This window comes from Siphateles boraxobius, unplaced genomic scaffold, assembly GCF_051911475.1.
Source record: "Siphateles boraxobius isolate OS27281-9 unplaced genomic scaffold, OSU_SipBor_1 25, whole genome shotgun sequence".
NCBI classification, from domain to species: Eukaryota; Metazoa; Chordata; class Actinopteri; order Cypriniformes; family Leuciscidae; genus Siphateles; species Siphateles boraxobius.
Window position 1 is genome coordinate 10574579 of NW_027508866.1, and position 18060 is coordinate 10592638.

General features: G+C 36.0%; 1 protein-coding gene across 10 annotated transcripts in view; it reads left to right on the top strand.

Annotated features, from left to right (window-relative positions):
• The first annotated feature begins 5175 nt into the window (after positions 1–5175).
• Positions 5176–18060, top strand: part of LOC143749886 (vacuole membrane protein 1-like) — a 60018-nt gene continuing 47133 nt past the window's right edge. For 4 of the 10 annotated variants that reach the window (XM_077242553.1, XM_077242552.1, XM_077242551.1 and 1 more), the window contains exon 1: positions 5325–5549. In XM_077242553.1, the coding sequence (XP_077098668.1) occupies positions 5396–5549 (154 nt within the window). In that variant the 5' untranslated portion in view covers positions 5325–5395. The other 6 variants (XM_077242558.1, XM_077242557.1, XM_077242556.1 and 3 more) reach the window with 5 other exon arrangements.

Genomic DNA, 18060 nt, shown 5'->3' on the forward strand with positions numbered 1-18060 from the left:
GTCACGATTTGGAGTTTAAAGAAACCGCGGAAAGGCGAGAAATATTCAGTCAGGTTTGTATAACGTGTATTTTATCCTTATTAATAAATATTGTAATGCGGGCAACTTCATTTAACACATCTTTTTACGTGGCCTTTGATTTTACAACAGAAATAGTCCATCATCATTTAACTGACAAACGTTAAGCTAAATGTCACGTATTTGTATTAAGGCCTATTTATGCCCATGACATTTAACATTGGAAGAGTGAATATGTCACAAAATCTAGGAACCTGCCTACTTAGACAGCATTTTTGAGCATCATTTGTTAGCTATATAGGGTGGATGCATGCTGTAACAGCTGCTTATCTGCCGTACTCCCACAATTAGGTCCCAATCTCTCATCCGGGTACTTTCAATTCTTTACTCTTTTGAGCCCCAGAGGCCCAACCTAATTTAAGACAGTGTAAAGAAGCTTTGAAACCTGACACGCCTCTCATGGTTGTGCACCCTTAGTGTAGCATTGGGAGAATAGGTGTGCTAAGGATTGTATAAGACATTATGGACCAAAATGTTCTTGATTCTGACATTTAAGATTGTCTTAACATTATACCTGCTGGCTCTTTTTGTTGTTGTTTACCCAGGTTGCTGTTCATCTGCTGGTTTGACACCAGCTGTGAAGGTTATCCAGCTGGGTGAAAGCACTATAAGAAATCTGTAATTGTAAAGAATATGTTAGGCATGCATTTCAGCTGAGAATTTGTAGGACGGGTCTGTTTTTTTGTGTTTTTGTGTTGCTACACTTTGAAATTTGAGAATCGAGAAAAAGTACTGAATGTTTTGACAGACAAAAGAAAGAGATGTGAAAAGATCTGGTCCAAGATGAAAACCGACATCAAGCGTTTTTACAGCAAAGTGCAGTACCTTCCGTAGTGATGGCACTGGTATAAAAACTTTTTGTTTGCGTGATGTCAACAATACCCTGCAGTACTTGGAGTTATTTTCTGTGTATTTGTGGCGGGCCTCAGGGTTTTTTGTGTGGTTGGTAACTGAAATGCGAGTCTTTATATAGACTGTCATGCCACTGGCCTATTTAGTGCTTGTGAGATCTCACTAGACGGGTATCTGTAGGTGCACAAATACTCATCCTTCAAGTGAGTTTGTCACATGCAATCTTTCAAACTTAAAGGGTTAGGTAGTTCCCAAAAATGAAAATGATCCCATTATTTACTCACCCTCAAGCCATCCTAGTTGTATATGACTTTCTTCTTTCAAGCCAAACACAATCGGAGTTTTATAAAAAAAATATCCTGGCTCTTCCTAGCTTTATAATGGGAGTGAATGGTAGGCCTACCTTAGATTTTGAAGCATTTGTAGCAGGCATTTGTTGGTTTTAGCGTTACAAAATGTGGGTTGCACACTTGTCTTGGCATCCATGATGATTCTGGCAGTGCAGATGGTCGCGTCACTGGGTCATGCACAGGTCTGATTGAGTTACAGTCATTTGCAAAAGCAAAACACAGAAAAGAACCTCAGCCACCAAAATGATCAGAGAAAGAGAAGAGAGAACAGACAAGACTGTGAATGCAGATACTTCCCTTTTCTGCCTTCCTGTGTGTGGCCCTAAAGACATTTTAAATATTGTGATTTTCTGTCCCTCAGGTGCATGACTATCTATAATGAGATGTCTGAAAATGGGACAGAGTTAAAGATTCCTTGAGAAGAGTGGGACTGTGGGACCAACATAATCAGAGCTCTGGAAAGACAGGTCAGCCTTGCAGGCTTTCTTCTAATCTACTCATTGACCTCACTATAAAAGAAATGTGCACTCTTAATGTAGTTCCTTTTTATAAGGCAATTTTCAGTGTAAATCCATTATATTATTATTATCCATTATCTATCTATCTAATCTATCTATCTAGCTATACTTTAGGGTCGAATGTTATTTAAAGAAGTATCATGCTTACCAAAGCTGCATTTATTTTATTATTAGAATATAAAATAAAAGTAGCATTTTAATATATTTCAAAATGTCTGTGATGGCAAAGCTGAATTTTCCGCATCATTTCTCCAGTCTTTAGTGTCACATGATCATTCAGAAATCATTCTAATATGGTGCTTTGGTGCTCAAGAAACATTTCTCATTATTATCAATGTTGAAAACAATGAAGAAAACCGCTTGATATTTTTGTAGAAACCGTGATACATTTTTTTTCAGGATTCTTTGATTAATAGAAAGTTCAAAAGAACGGCATTTATTTGAAATAGGAATGTTTTGAAATATTACCAAAAACAAATTCCAAAAAATAAATATAAATGAATTAGATAGAGAAAATGTATTCTTTATGCCTCAAAAAGATTTAAGAATCACCATTAACAGTGTCATTTACATCTTAAAGCCTCATCTTAATCCAATAAAAACACTTGCGGTGGTTCTCACAAATTAAGAATGACATCTAACTGTAAATTAGAGTCTTTGCCAATATGGTCTGGGCTTATTATCCAGACCATTAAATCCCCTGAGATTATTTTAATAGATTTTGTTTCAGTTCTGCAGAAGAGACTTGAAAAAGCTTAAAGTAAGGCTGTTCTTGCGAAACAGCCTAGGGTATGTAATAACAGTAGTTAAACACTTAGAACTAGGGGCCTCAGAGCGGTTTCCTCCCACACAGCTGAATGTGATAGAGTGTGTGCTCTACGTGCACTTCAAGAGCACATACTGTTCAAGTTCGCCACTTTAATGTTTACATAGTGCGATGAGCATGAAACTGTTTTAAATATTGCATTGTATTTACTTTTTGCATTAAATAATATAGAAAATCGCTTCTTTCAGCCCACCATCTTCAAACTGACTGACTACTTTTTGCTCAGGGGCTGATAATGTGCAGCTTTAATTGTGCTTTAACTGGCAAGTTTACATGGAAAAAAACATCTTTCATGCGAGAAACTCAAGTCGCCTCTCAGCGTGTGTGGGAGCATTTAATCAGGCGAAATGCTCTGACTCGTAAGACTGACGTGGAAATGATTCTAATATGACTAAGTCTGACATTCCCGGACCAGACGTCTGACTTTGGCTTTTCCAAAACTGCAGCACCCAATTGACGCAAATGACTGCTGCAAAATAGGCCAACGGATGCTCCACTCCCCTGAACAAGTTCCCATTTGTCCACAGCTCATTTTTAATATGAAAAGGGATAGTTCTACAGTGAAATAGTTCCAATGTTGCTTTAAAAAGTTTTTTTTTAATGGGATCAGACTTTGGAAGTCCATCAACTGTTTAGTTACTGACATTCTTCAAAATATCATCTTTTGTGTTCAGCAGAAGAAAGAAATCCATACAGGTTTGGAACAGCATTGAGCAAACGCATAATGTGTTGTTGCTTACCGCTAGGTCACAGCTACGACCTGCACTGTCTTTTGAAGACTTTAGATGTCTAAAGTCTAGTTTACGTTCTTGTCATTATGCTATTGCATATTTGTAAATCATCTATTTATTTGTGTACATTATGTGCTGCAAAATGTGCACCGTGGTTACGGCCTTGTTTTCTCCTCTTTAGCAGCACAGAAGTTGAAGCTGAGCCTACTGTTATGTAACAATTATAAAATCTTTCTATCTATTTTTAGACTTCAATCTTGTCAAGTCTTTTAGAAACGACGATGACCTGGTTTTGATCTTGGATCACTTAATTATAAAACCTAATTTATGATGCTGTTATTTTAAAGATTTTTATTTATTTATTTATTGTAATTTTCAATGTGGTTGCGTAATGTCCTCTTCTAGCTCAGCACAAAAACATGCCTTGACATCTCCATCTCTTCCACATAAACTCTAATTATTGCTAAACCTGACACTTGTGATTTATGAATGATGACTTTGCAGATTTAATATCATACTTATATAAACTGTTTCTACCTGCATCTGGCAAAACATCACGCATAAAAAAAAAAACCTATATGTATTCAAATCTAAAGAATGTTTCAACGGTTTTGGCCATATAATGAAAGTCAGTGGGGTCCAAAACAACATTGTGTTCCACAGGAGATAGTCATACAGGTTTGAAACAACAGGAGAGTGAGTAAATTATTAGTTTTCATTTTTGGGTGGACTATCCCTTTAAATACAAATTCAGCAGGGCCAGTGGCCAAACACCTTAACCCAGCTGTGACCTTAAATCCAAACCAAATCTTCACCAAAATCCTACTGTGCTGTGTTCAATCCCTTACATTTACAATAGCCATAAAAGCAAACCAGCACACTGTAATGGCTTTGAAAGTTCTACACTTACAACTTAATGTCACATGAAGTGGGGAATGAGACCGTTTTGTTTTACTTTCCTGGAATTCCAGTGATGCAGATCTCTAGCCCTTTTCCAGAAACCCTTCAATACTTCCATATAATAAAAACCCGCAAGTTTCACTTGAACTGCAAAACAACCTGCCCCCTTCACCAGCAGGAGATGGAGAGACCCAGAGACCAATTTTACAGCGTAGAACTTGCTCTTTCATAGCCAATTAATGGATTCGTCTCAGATGTTTCTCCTAAAACTCCTTAGTAGCAATAAATTATACACAATTATTGACATGCAGCAAGAGAGTACAGCTATAAAATGAATGTGATTCGAATAATATATTTCGGGAAGAATATATTTGGTGCCGTGGCAAAATCTGAGCACAATTTGAGAAATGATTCTCTTCTGAAACTCCAGAGACAAATCTAAGAAGCAAAATGAAAATCCTGTCATCATTTACTCGCCTTCCTCGTTTCGTTCTGTGGAACATAAAAGAAGATGGTTTGAGAAACATGGGTCTTTGTTCGGGTTACTAAGTTTACTTAATTAAGTCAATGGGCTCTGATGTTGTTTGGTTCTCAATGCTCTTCAAAATATCTTTTTTGTGTGTTTTGCAAAAGAAAGAAATGCAAAGTGAGGTGGAGTAAATGATGTTTTTTTTTTTTTTTTTTTTTTTGTCAAACCATCCCTATACACAATTTGTAATGTAGCTATTTAATCTGAAGAGACAAAAATATCCAATTTTTTATTTAGAAGGGATGAAGAAAAAGCTGAGGGAAAGAGCAACCACATAAGTGAAACAGAAATAGATGAAATGGAAAGAATAGGGAATCTGTGAGCGAGTTGATGAATGAGAGCGAGGGAGGGAGAGATAGGCAGAAGGAACTTGCTGCCCCTGGTTGGTGTTGTGTAAGACTTGGCTGGCTGTAGCAGAATAACACTCTTATTCTCTCAGTGCTTTGAACTCTGGTACCCTACAGCTCCGACCACCCCTCTCTGCAACAGCAAGAACTCACAGAGGTGCTCCTCTCTCTCTCTCTCTCTACCTACCTCTCTTACTCTCTCTATCTATTTCCCTCTCCCCTTTCCTGCTGTGTCGCAGTTCTCTTTCTCTTCCCATAAGTCGTATGTACCTCTCTGCTCCGTTCTCATTTGTCTTTCACTCTCTCCCACATGTAGTTGCCTGCTTTAGATTTGTCAGTGTACCCTTCACATATGAAGAAAGTTTTGTGTTTTCTGTCCTGATGGACTGGGAACCAACGTGCACAGCTGCTTCGTCTGGTAAGAACCACCTGCAACATATCTGTGCCGTGCAAGTTTGTTTTATAATAGTTTTTATTTTATTTTATAGGAGCTGCTGCATGCATGTATTTCAGGTTGCATTCTCCTAAAGGCTTGTGTAATGGTGTTTTTCTTGTGCAAGTTGTTGTGTAACCCACACATTGCTTCCTTGTTGCATATGCGCCTGTAATCAATTTCTATATAGTTCTGGCTGAAAGTGAATCCACGTGCGTGTGATGGTCTCACAGCAATGCTTGGGGTCTGCAAGCGTGTCTCTGTGTTGATCAGAGTCGATAACGGGTGATGTTTGGTTTCGTTTCGTGTTGTGTGTGTGTGTCTGTCAGAACGAGAAATCGTGTTTAGGATCGGTTGTCATTTCACGAGGCTATTGGAATGAACGAACCCGTTGCCCCGCGGTTGAGCTGAGGACACGCCCCTCTCTGTCGTCTTCTTCTTCTTCTTCCTCTTGTTTTTTCTCTCACTCAGCACCTTGTGTTTTTCCCTTCGCCTTGCTCCGTCTCCGCTTTTATATCTTCTGTCGCAAAAATGTTTACGTTAAGCTTCTGTCTGACATACAGGTGCTGAAACAGCCACAGACAGATGCTTCAAACATCTGGTGTGTTTTAGTAAGGGCTCAGTAACTGTGAATATCCCTCTGCGTCACACGCGCTCTACGCAGTTGCTGTTTCGGTTTGGCACCGTCTCTGGATTCAAGAGCTGAAAAGAATGAAACTTCCTCTGGAAAATAACTTTCCTGTCCTAGATGTAATCTGAGAAGGTTTAGTGACTTGTTTTTTTACGAGTTTTTTTTACGGCATGTTGTGTTTCTTGTTATCTGCTAGAACTGAAGCGACACCGTGTGGTTGGTGATGTAACAGACGAACCCAGTGACCCCTCGGATTCATTGAGGTTTACTGGGAACTGATAAATTAAGCTAGTCATGCATAGACTTTAACAGTGAGCTAAAGTCATATATATATATATATATATATATATATATATATATATATATATATATATATATATATATATATATATCTACATTAGGGATATTCATTATATCAACACTAGTGTCGGACATTTCTTTGTTTGTTTGTTTGTTGTTGTCCGGTATTTAATTTTTATTGGTTGAAATTCCACTTGTTTTAAGATTAGTATTGCTATAATGATAATGGTGGATTATGGGAAATATTATCAGTTTTGTATACATGTAATAATAGAACAGATATGTGTGTTTGTGCATGAAAATGAATGCATATTTGTTCATATTTTATATTGTTCATTATACTGTTGATTCATTTCAATTAATTCACTCTAAATTCATTTAACATAAAAACAATTTATTTTTTAGTTGCTGGTTATGTATTTATTACATATAAAAGCTGAACAGTTTAGATTTTAAGATATAGAACATTTTAAAACAGACATATAGAACTTTATTTTGCTTTGTTTCCTTCAACTCTACACAATGTCCAGAAGATGGCGCCATAGACCACTGTGAGTTTTTGGCCCTGCTGTTACTAAAGAGTCCAGATGTCATCTGAGACCTACACGTTTTTACTCCACATTGTGTTTAAGACATTTATAGACTTTTTACCTGTTGTGGCCTGAAACTACTAAAGGGGGCAGTTTTGGATTTTCAACATATGGATTTCTCTTTTCTAGAGAAATAATTATTTCTTTTTAGCCTGTGAAGGTGTTGTCGTGTTTTCCTGTTTGTCTTTTGTGACAGAGCAAATGCACGTATCCATTCATATAATACGCTCTGCGTATATGATATATTATCTCTCTCTATACTTTTGAATACTATAGTAGTCAATTATTGAGCTTGTACAACACATACATTGCTGGAAGTAAATACAGTTTAGTGCAGGTTCTGATATATCTAGGTGAATCTTATGGAAACTCAGAAATATCTGGGTCATCCAGATTAAACTTTGCATAAAGAAATAAAACCGGAATCAGTTATTTTCATGACAGTTAAAAACCTTTGATGCTTACATTGCAAATTCATTATCATAATAATTTTACATTTTAATTTGACTTAATGCATTTTGCGGTCACATTGAACTTTTTCATCTTTAGTATTTTTTGTGTAATGAATATTAAAAAAAATTTCCGCAAAACAAGTTTGAGATCTGCTGCAATGTACAAAAAAATGATAATGATATTATTTAAATTGTAAAGTACAACTGTAAAAAAGTATACACCATGGTGGCATTAGTTGTATTCAACTTATTTACTCCTGATCTTTTTTTTAAAGGTCTGGACAGGGTGGTTTTCATTTCTGTTTTACACAGTATTCAGTATGAGGTGGAAAATGAGCTTAAATGTTGTGAAAACAATCTCACAAAAAACTACAATGACTACTTTATGCAAAATATAAAGTCTTATTTTCTCTCCTTTTTAAGGTGAAATATAACCTGAACATTTTCCCCATTCATCGTCATTTAGTGCGTTTAACAAATTTACTTTCACAACCAAATTTGTTTTGATAAATTTGTACGTTTTCTGAACATCACTGACTGAGTTTTGAGTAAGTGATAAAGGACACCACACATTTAGTTCTCGCTGTTGTCCAGCAGAGGGTGAAGGGTATAATTATTTAAAGAGGACCTGGTGCTAATTCAATCCCACTCTTGTGAAGTCACTCTTTCCTTATGGAGCTGTCAGTCCATCAGAAATATGGAAAGGATACATAAAACTGTTTTGAAAATGTTCAATATAAATTTATGGAGCTGTAAGTTTTTACTGGTCTCTAATGAATGACAGATGACCCATATCGCCAGCTCATTCGAAGCTGCTAAAGACAGTTACTTACTGAACGAGCGCTGTGATAAAAGTCTTTATGAAGTTCTCGTGATGTGTTTCTGATGGCTGTTTTGTCTTGTATCTCAGAGACTCGTGTGAGTCACAGTTCGACCCCAACATCTCCCTTTGTGTCTCTCAGTGTGAGACAGGACCACGTTTAGTCTATACCCCCTCGCAGGAAAGTCAGTTGTTATAACTTCAACCAGCGGGCACTTTTATGGACCTATGAACAGGTCACTATTTTATTCAAGTTGTAAAATATCATTCCTCTTACTTTTTATTTTAGAGATATTAACTCATCTTTAAGTTAAATAATACCGTCATGTACTGTAAATCACATGTCCATGATCTGGGTTAATAAAATATATATGTATGTGTGTATATATATATATATATATATATATATATATATATATATATATATATATAGTAATGATGTAATCTAATAGTATAAAATAAGCAAATAATATTTATATATATATCACCTACCATAGTTATTACATGACACCTTGGTACTTTATGAAATACTATGTCCAATAAACATGGCATTATCATGGTACCATGTTAAAAAAACACAGTAGCAGTGATTTTTGTGAATATATTGCTGTCAGTAATGGCTTTTGTCATTGCACTTTTATTGTCAGTTTGGAAATTACCACACTTTACTGTAAATCAACAAATTTGACCAAAACATGGCATTGTATTTCAACATTTACACTTGAATGTAAGCCGTCATTTAGGCGATCTCTCATCAAAAAGAGAGAATGTGTGTGTGTGTGTGTGTGTGTGTGTGTGTATGTGTGGCAGTTTTCCTCCACTTAGCCAGTTTGTTCCTACAATGTCATATTGCCGTAATCATCTTTAAAACACTTTTTTTTTGTAGGATGTGAGGAAAAGGGCTATTAGTCCATTTGAAATAAATCAGCTGGCATCCATCATAAGGGAAGCACACTGCTTTTCTCTATATAAAGTTTTACACCGGCTATAGAAAGTGATAAATGTGTTTAAGTGTTCACAAATTAAAAAGACTCTTAAATCAAATTGCAGTTGGTGCCCTGAAGCTGTAACCAACTATGACAATAAAAATATCAGGGTTGGGTCAGTGTACAGTGATATTATATTTTCATATCGTCTTCCAATAGATTCGGTATGTCGCAGTTTATTTGTAAACTTTAAAAAACTAATAACGTTATATACTTTTTCCACTTAATGTATTGATTTATTAATTGCAGTTATAAAGAGTGAAAAGACACAGTTTCACTGTTTTATGTTTGCTGCTTTTTTTTGTCTCTCAAACTTTATTCTCAGATTTGTTGTTTACCTGATTAAAAGTTTTACATTTGTGCAAATTTTTTTGTATACATTTTTTTTATTGTATAATTTTTATTGAATAAAAGTAAATACATTTTTTTTTAAAAATTGAAATAATATTAAAATATAAATGATATGATTAATATACATTTACACAAAAATGAACAAGTTGGTCAAAACATTTAACAGAACAATTAACTATTTGTTTGTAAACTGTTAGTATAACTGTTCATTATCTTGCACGAATACACATTTCTCTTGCTATTTTTATATGGATGTGCCATAAAAGAATTTTGATTGCTTTCAAATGACTAGACACATTTTAAACAATCTATAATCTCTCTAAACGTAAAAAAAAAATTAAAATTAAGAAAAAAAAACTATATATATTTTTTAATGTCAGATTTTATTTAATTTTTTCATTTGAGGTAATCCCCCAAAAATATTTTTTTGTGAGTTTGCTAACTTGTGGGCATATTTTCAAATAAATGTGTTTAAGCTGGACACACACACACACACACACACACACACACACACACACACACACACACACACACACACACACACACACACACACACACACATACCTGTTATTAGTGAAGACATTGCATAGACTTCCATTGATTTTTATATCAGGTAAATTATTTTTTCTATCATCTAACCCAACCCCTAAAACCCAGAAACGTGCAAAACACTAGTTTTAAATAAACATTTTTTACTAGTAAGGACCAGTAAAATGTCCTCACTAGTCGGTTGTAATGATATTTCACTATGTAAATGAAAACACTTTGCTTTTGCAATTGTCGCAAGTATACACAAACCTGTACACACACTCACATACAAATTTACACACACTATTTACCATGATCCAGATTCTGAAGCCCATCTCACTGTTTTGGGAAATTCTTTTTGTATCTGACATGAACTTAAACTATCCCAAATCCACTTGCAGTCCTTAACGTGAACACCATTGTCCAGGTGCACACAAACACACACTCCGATACCTCACCCCTCCCTGTCCCCTCAATCGCCTCAACGGCATTGTAACCGAGCGCGTCATTCATGATTGTGGGTGGGTTTGAGCTGTGAGTCAGATCTGTACCTGCTCAGGGCCATCAAACCGCAGAAGAGACACACGAAAGGAAACAGACAATTCATAAGGGTGATGTGACAGGTGTAAATGTGTGTAGACGTGCCTGATTATGTGTTAAAGGTGAAGCAGTACTGATGTTCGGCACAAGATCCCAACATCTTTTTCCCTATTGTTTTCTTCTGTTTGTGCTTAAACTTAGACAAAAGCTCCTTTTATATCTGAAGAAACTTGGGATGAATGAAACAGGCGCTTTCATTGATTCTTTTTCTCATTCACCAGGGGGACTATGACATGACACATCCTACGTCTGACTTACTGCTGATAAAACAAAGGGGAATTTGTCAATAGCCTCTGTGTTTATGTTTGTGCATGAGCATGTTTGAGTATGTTGAACTGTTGTACAAGATTTGTTGGCGTTCTTTCTCTGCTGCTGTATGCAAATTAATTATGGGCGAATCCCTGTTTGCGATCCCGTTGGTAGCTGCTCATTTGCATATAGGAGCTTATTAGGCCTTAATTGCTTTACAGTGTATTTATTTTAAATCTTCAAAATGTTATTTAATATATTTTATATTTGTGTGACATAAATATCACATTGTACTACCACAGCTAAAAATGTTCGAATGAAACATTTCTCTTTTTTGTGTTTTCAGCTTGGCTTATGAGCTTAGCGTAACGTTAACATATTAGGAAAAGCTCTTTTGATTATCTAGAACAAGATAATGTACAATATTTTTGATAAAAGGTGATAGGATCTGGAAGGGGATGTCTTAAATGACACCAAACATCGGCAACTCTCACTAGAAATATATGATGTTTTTTTTAAGGTGAGGGTTTAGTAAGAAATATGCTAGAATCATCGTTACCATCTGAATTCTAGGTTATAATCTTGTTTAGATCCTGTAGCCTTTTAAAACATTATTCAGTAACAATTTACATTTAAGGTTTCATTTGTGAATATTTGTTAACTAAATAAGATATCATGATCTAACAATGAACAATACTTCTACAGCCTTTATAAATCTTAATGTTAATTTTAACATTTACTAATGTTTTTAAACAAAAAGTTGTACCTAATAACATTAGTTATTAGGGACATGATTGATAAATGCTTTATATATATATATATATATATATATATATATATATATATATATATATATATATATTTATGTATTGCTCATTGTTTATGTTGTACATTGACTTCACTTTTCAGTTGCAGTTCCTGTTCTTTGTCAATTTGTGATGTCACCTGCAGACCGTTGTCTCTAAATATTTGTTGAACATACTCCAGTAGCGAAAGAATCTGGTTCTTTGCCTTTCTGAATAGGATAGTTTGGCATTTCTGTTCATGTTGAGGCCAATAAATTATGAATTACAAAGGCGTTGGTGTTTGTGCCGCTTGATGTCTTTCTAGAGCTGGACACTCCCTTCCCTCCCGACAGATAAAAACAAATTAGGGCATAAATGGCTGGACTTTTAATTGTCATGAAATCTTGTGATGCATGAAAGACCATATGTGAGTGTAACAAGTCGATCAATGCACATTGTTTCTGTTTTAATGCCAAGTATAGTCATGAGAATTGTTTGAGATCTGTCTCGTCGATGGCCTCACCTAATTGTCCTTGGGCCGGACAGCATGTGTGTGTTCCGGTGGCATTGCAGTGGGTGGAGGAAATAGAATGAGCTCATGTGGTTGAAAATCCCACATTGATAAATCATGGACTAACCCACACACATACACACACACACACACACACACATACACACACAACCACACATTATTTCAACCCAGGGGACGCTGTCTCATAGTCACTGAAACACACACATACACTGTCCAGATTGCAATCCGAACATTCTCTGTCATCAGCGATTGATCATGCAGTCCAACGGGATTTGGATGATGTTTCCTACACAAATCAAGTAATATTGAATTTCACAGAAGCTTTGTTGGGGCCACAGACCTCACTGTCTGAGCTTGATATAGACCTTAAGTTATTATTTTTACCTTAACGTTGCAGTCTTTTAGTGTGTGTGTGTGTGTGTGTGTGTGTGTGTGTGTGTGTGTGTGTGTGTGTGTGTGTATATATATATATATATATATTTATATATAAATATATATTTATATTTATATATATATTTATATATATTTATATAGAGAGAGAGAGAGATAGAGAGATTTTAAAGTCAAGTAATCAATACATTTTCCACTAAAACAAAAGTTTTGTCAGTTGTGTATTGTCTAATGTTATATTATTATGTTATCAACCTAATCCATGTTTGGTTGAACAATCTACTTTGAAAACAGCAGGTTGCTTCAGTTATAGTAAATATGTACTAAGTAATAAATAAAATAAGATAAAAAAGCACCATATAAATGACACAGTTTTAATAAACTTATTGTGAGAATATTTGTCAATTGTCAGTCATACATAAATGTAAAAAATGTAAAACCTGGCATAGTTTATTATTAACAATTTGCATTGATTTAATTTGACTTAAATCATAAAATCATATTTTCAAAATGCATTTATTCAAATTGCTTCGAATCATCGGAAACCTATTAACTGAGAAAACAATTAAATTTATTCCATTTATAAGTATGAACATGTTTTAAATATGGCTATAAAAAGCAATATTCAGTTAGTGAGAATGTATGATATTGAAACAAATTGGATTTATTGAGGAAAAATATAAATCTGGTTAGTGTGAATTTAAAAACATTGTTTATATTACAGAAATCTTACCCGTTTTCTGACAAATATGCATCACAAGTCCATTAGTTTGTTAACTATGTTAACAGTGTAATCAAAAACAACAAAAAAATTGTATGCAATTCAAATACACAAATCTTATATATACATTTACGTTTTCTCACGTCACATTTTCACTTGTATAAAAACGGGATGATAAGTTATCCTATGTTTGTTTTTCTTATTAAGCATGTGCTACAAATTGCACATGCGGTCAGGCTTTTTTTCCCCCCTCCTGTTTCCTTTGAAATTAAAAATAAACATTAATAAAAGTCAGAATGGCTTAATAAAGAAAATGTTTCTCAGAGTAGCAATAATACATCACTTTCATTATTCATAGCTCCACATGTTGACGGCAGCAGTTGGAGAGCAGTTCACAGACCCCACGTCCTTCCCTCCCATGTGGCAGACTTGGCTGCATCTTTCCCCTGTTTGAACGTGCACACTTTACTAGTGATCTCGTCTGTCTTTATTGCACGGCCCGGGTTTCTGTGGGCCGCCAAAAGAATGTCCGCTATTTTCTTTCCATTATCCCATGGCTTAGACTTCTGGACCGGTGTTTGGTGCAGATGGGCTATTGTGGAATAAAAGACAAGTATTAGGCTATTTTATAGACTTCACAGTTGCTGACATAATTCAACTATTTTTCCCCTCATGGAACGTCAGGGAGGGTAAACGGCTCCCTGTGTGGAGGCCGTCATCCGAACGCCCCTTCTCTCTTTGTTTTCCTCACATCTTCTCACATTCACTCCCCTTTTCTCCACTCATCCCCTACTCTTGTCTTGTTATTGCTAGACGATTGCAAACTCCCACTCAGATTAAGAGCCAAGTGCCTGGTTCTCAATTTCTCAGTCCAATTTAATCTGTTACTTATAAATGTACTGTTTAACTGTATAAACTTAGATTTACACCAGACTCAGAATATCAAGGGTAGATGACGTGACATTTTAAAATGATTGTATTGCCTGTAAGGTAAGAAAAAATATTTAGACAATGCATTTTATTTAGAAAACTTCATTTAAAAATGTATATATTCTAAATATATATAGTTTAAATCCCCTTTATAATCAAAATTGTGTAATACGTTTTCCAGTGTTGCTGTACTTCATAGTTATTTAAAAAAATGTCTAATGTTATTCTTGTATAATTATGCATGCAGTTTTAATGTCATATATTAATTGAGAGAATTTATATCATTTGTCACACCACAGTGACATGAATATATTTTGTGGGGTTCAGAAGTCCATTAGTGAAAATGCTTCTGTTTTGCATTGTATTTTAAAATATTGTTTTTTGTGTGTTGCAAATTAAAAGATCAGTATAACAATTTGAATGAAAAGTTAAAAATATATATATATATATATAATATATAATCAAATATTTCCTTTTCTTAGTTGTATATCTTTTACAATTCTAAAACTTTTAAAGCCATTTATTTCTTGTTTTAAATAGCAAAAGATTATTGTGGTCTCATTAGAGCACTGTATATAAATTTGAACTTCAATTTTTGATATTGAAAAAAAAAGTTTTTCATCAACTACCTTCAAACACTGAGAGCATCTAATCTTTAAGGAGGTATACAGATTAAGGAAATGAATTAGTATAACTTCAGTTTATGCATTCATTTAAGTAAACACACCTATCTTCTATTCACAACACTGAAAGGTAAAGACTTTCATTTAACACGTTCTGCTCTATTTGTTCATCTCCTCACTATATTATTTCTACACACAGATGACATTTCAAGACAATGAGTCTTCTGAACGTGAAGTTGAAAAGAACACCAGGTCAGAGGTGAACACTTCTAATGCACGCAATACAGCCAGAAATGCTCATAATTTCTCACATTTAATCACTTAAAACATTTTTTGGAGCTGTCTCACATTTACAGGGACTATAAGCTAAAGTCATTCTGTGCATTTTGATAGTAATACTGAATTAGGTACTCTCATTATCACAGTTTTTTCCCCTTTTTAAAAAGTGAAATCTTCATTGTTAACCAATTACAACATCTTCCTTTCATTTTGCGTAATGGGCCATTGCGACAAATCCTCTCTAAGGTGGAAACAGAACCTCAGAATCACTCGAGTTGTTGCCTAATGCTCACAAACTCATTAGATTTGAGGAAGCTCTCGCCTTTGCTCAATATCAGGACTCATTAAGGACTATGAAAACCCTGGAAAACAAGTGACAGTTTGGTATGATTTCTCAGATGATTCAGACTCCAAGAAGCACTCCTGACTCGAAAGGAATATGCCTGCCGGTGTTAATGCCATTATTAAAGGATCTGTTTCTCTATCCTGGGTTAGTCTTGATGGTTTTGCCCTACTTTGTACCGGAAGTCAGATCCCCGCCCTGTTGCAAAAGGCCTTTTCACTATTCAATTGCATAATCCTCCTCTGGCTTGTTTGTAGAATGTGCGTCAGCGAGCACTCCTCTCTTACACCCTGGTAAATAACCAATCAGCCCTAAACAAACTACCTGAAAGAGCCACGATGTTTACACAATAAAAGGGCCAATGGCGTTGAGCCAGTGCTGAAGCATGTGAGTTCTGTGTCGGAGAATGTATCGTCGTCAATTCAAATATTGTGCTCTTCGCGATTTGTCGGGACAGGCTGGATGTTGGTCATCAGCTGTGCGTGTGTGTGTAAAGATGTGTTGAAACAAGCTCAGGATTTATTATCAGAATTCCATTCTTTCCTTCATGTGCTAAGTCATTCTTTTTTTTTTTTCGGACTCCTTTAAGTGTCCCCGGCCCACCGCCATTACATATATGTAATGGGCCCACAGCCATTACATATTTAAAACAGTAATATCCTATACTAAACCTAAACTAATCTTGACAAACTATATATCATTTGAAAGCTTACAATCTCTAGATTTCATATTTGGTGACTGCTTTCCAAAAGAAATTACAGAGGAGCCGTAATTTATCAATTTGCGACAAGAATATTTTCATACTCCTAAGGCGTGTATTTTGAAATAGCGATGAACATGAAAAATCATGAAAGAATGGTAGAAACCTCAGTTTGTTTTCATGCCAAGAGTTCACAAGATAACATCCATTCAATTTTTTTTAGAACAAAAGGTCTGAAAATGTTTTAGATATAAAGAAAAAAATAATAGATTCACCATTTGTGATGTGGCAGCGAACTATAACGCACATATGTGTTCTTTTTATGTTTATTAGAGGTTGAATTCATATACAGTTCTGCCAAACTTCCCATACTACTTCTGAATAGGAGGTCAACTTCATAAATTGTATGGAAATTGTGGAAATATATGGTTCAGTCACTTAGTGAAAAAGTTTGGTACTGTGAACAAAATCTTTCTGAAAGCTCATTTTTAGTTTGAGTTATCAACCTAAAATTGAAACACAACTTGGTCAGATTTTTGGCTTTGATTTTCTTGCAGTTTTAGAGTCCAACATGTTTTGAAAATATATATTGTATAAAAAATACGAATAATTACATTTTTACATTGTACTTTTACATAAACTCAAACTTCTATAACTTTTTTTCTGTTTCGATTTCTTAATTTATTTCACTTCTACAAAAATCTGCCGAATGTCTTCTCTTACGGGTATATTTCAAAGCATTCTTGAATTACAAGCATTTTGTTACGTGACAACTAAAGAAAACTAGGTGAGGACTCAAAAGAATAGTGATTTATTTAATAAAAGAAACATAAAGTAAAACAAAAACCCACAAGGGGGAAAAACATAATACAAAAGAAAACAACAACTTCAATCAAACATACCGGAGGTCACGGGAAAACAGGAGACGTATACAAAAAAAACGAACCGACACAAACTGCAAACACTAAGGAACTTATAAAAGGGACAAATCAAGCGAGTAAAGAGGGATCAACAGGTGGGGCAAATGAAACCAATAATGAGATAACAAGGAGAGTGGGATAGAGACAGAGACAGGAACACAAAACACCACATGTGCTACACGAGACAGGACAGGCATGTGACATTACCCCCTCCTTAAGGAGCGTCTACCAGACGCTCCACTAGGGACATGAAGGACAGACCAGGGAGGAACAGCCCAGGGAGGGACAGACCAGGGAGGGGCGGGAGGGACAGACCAGGGAGGTGCGGGAGGGAAAAACCAAGGTGGAACAGGAAGGACAGACCAGGGTGTGGCAGGGGAAATGGACAGTTCAGGAGGCCAGGGTGGAAATGTCAGTCCATCTGGCGGCCAAGGTGGAGACTCTCCCTTGGGCGGCCAAGGCGAAACAGAAAGTCCATCGGGCGGCCAGGGCGAAGCAGACGACCCATCGGGCGGCCAGGGCGAAGCAGACGACCCATCGGGCGGCCAGGGCAAAGCAGACGACCCATCGGGCGGCCAGGGCGAAGCAGACGACCCATCGGGCGGCCAGGGCGAAGCAGACGACCCATCGAGCGGCCAGGGCGAAGCAGATGACCCATCGGGCGGCCAGGGCGAAGCAGACGACAGCTCCTCGGACGGCCAGGGGGAAGAAGACGACAGCCCCTCGGGCGGCCATGGCGGTGCAGACCCCTCGGGCACCCAGGGCG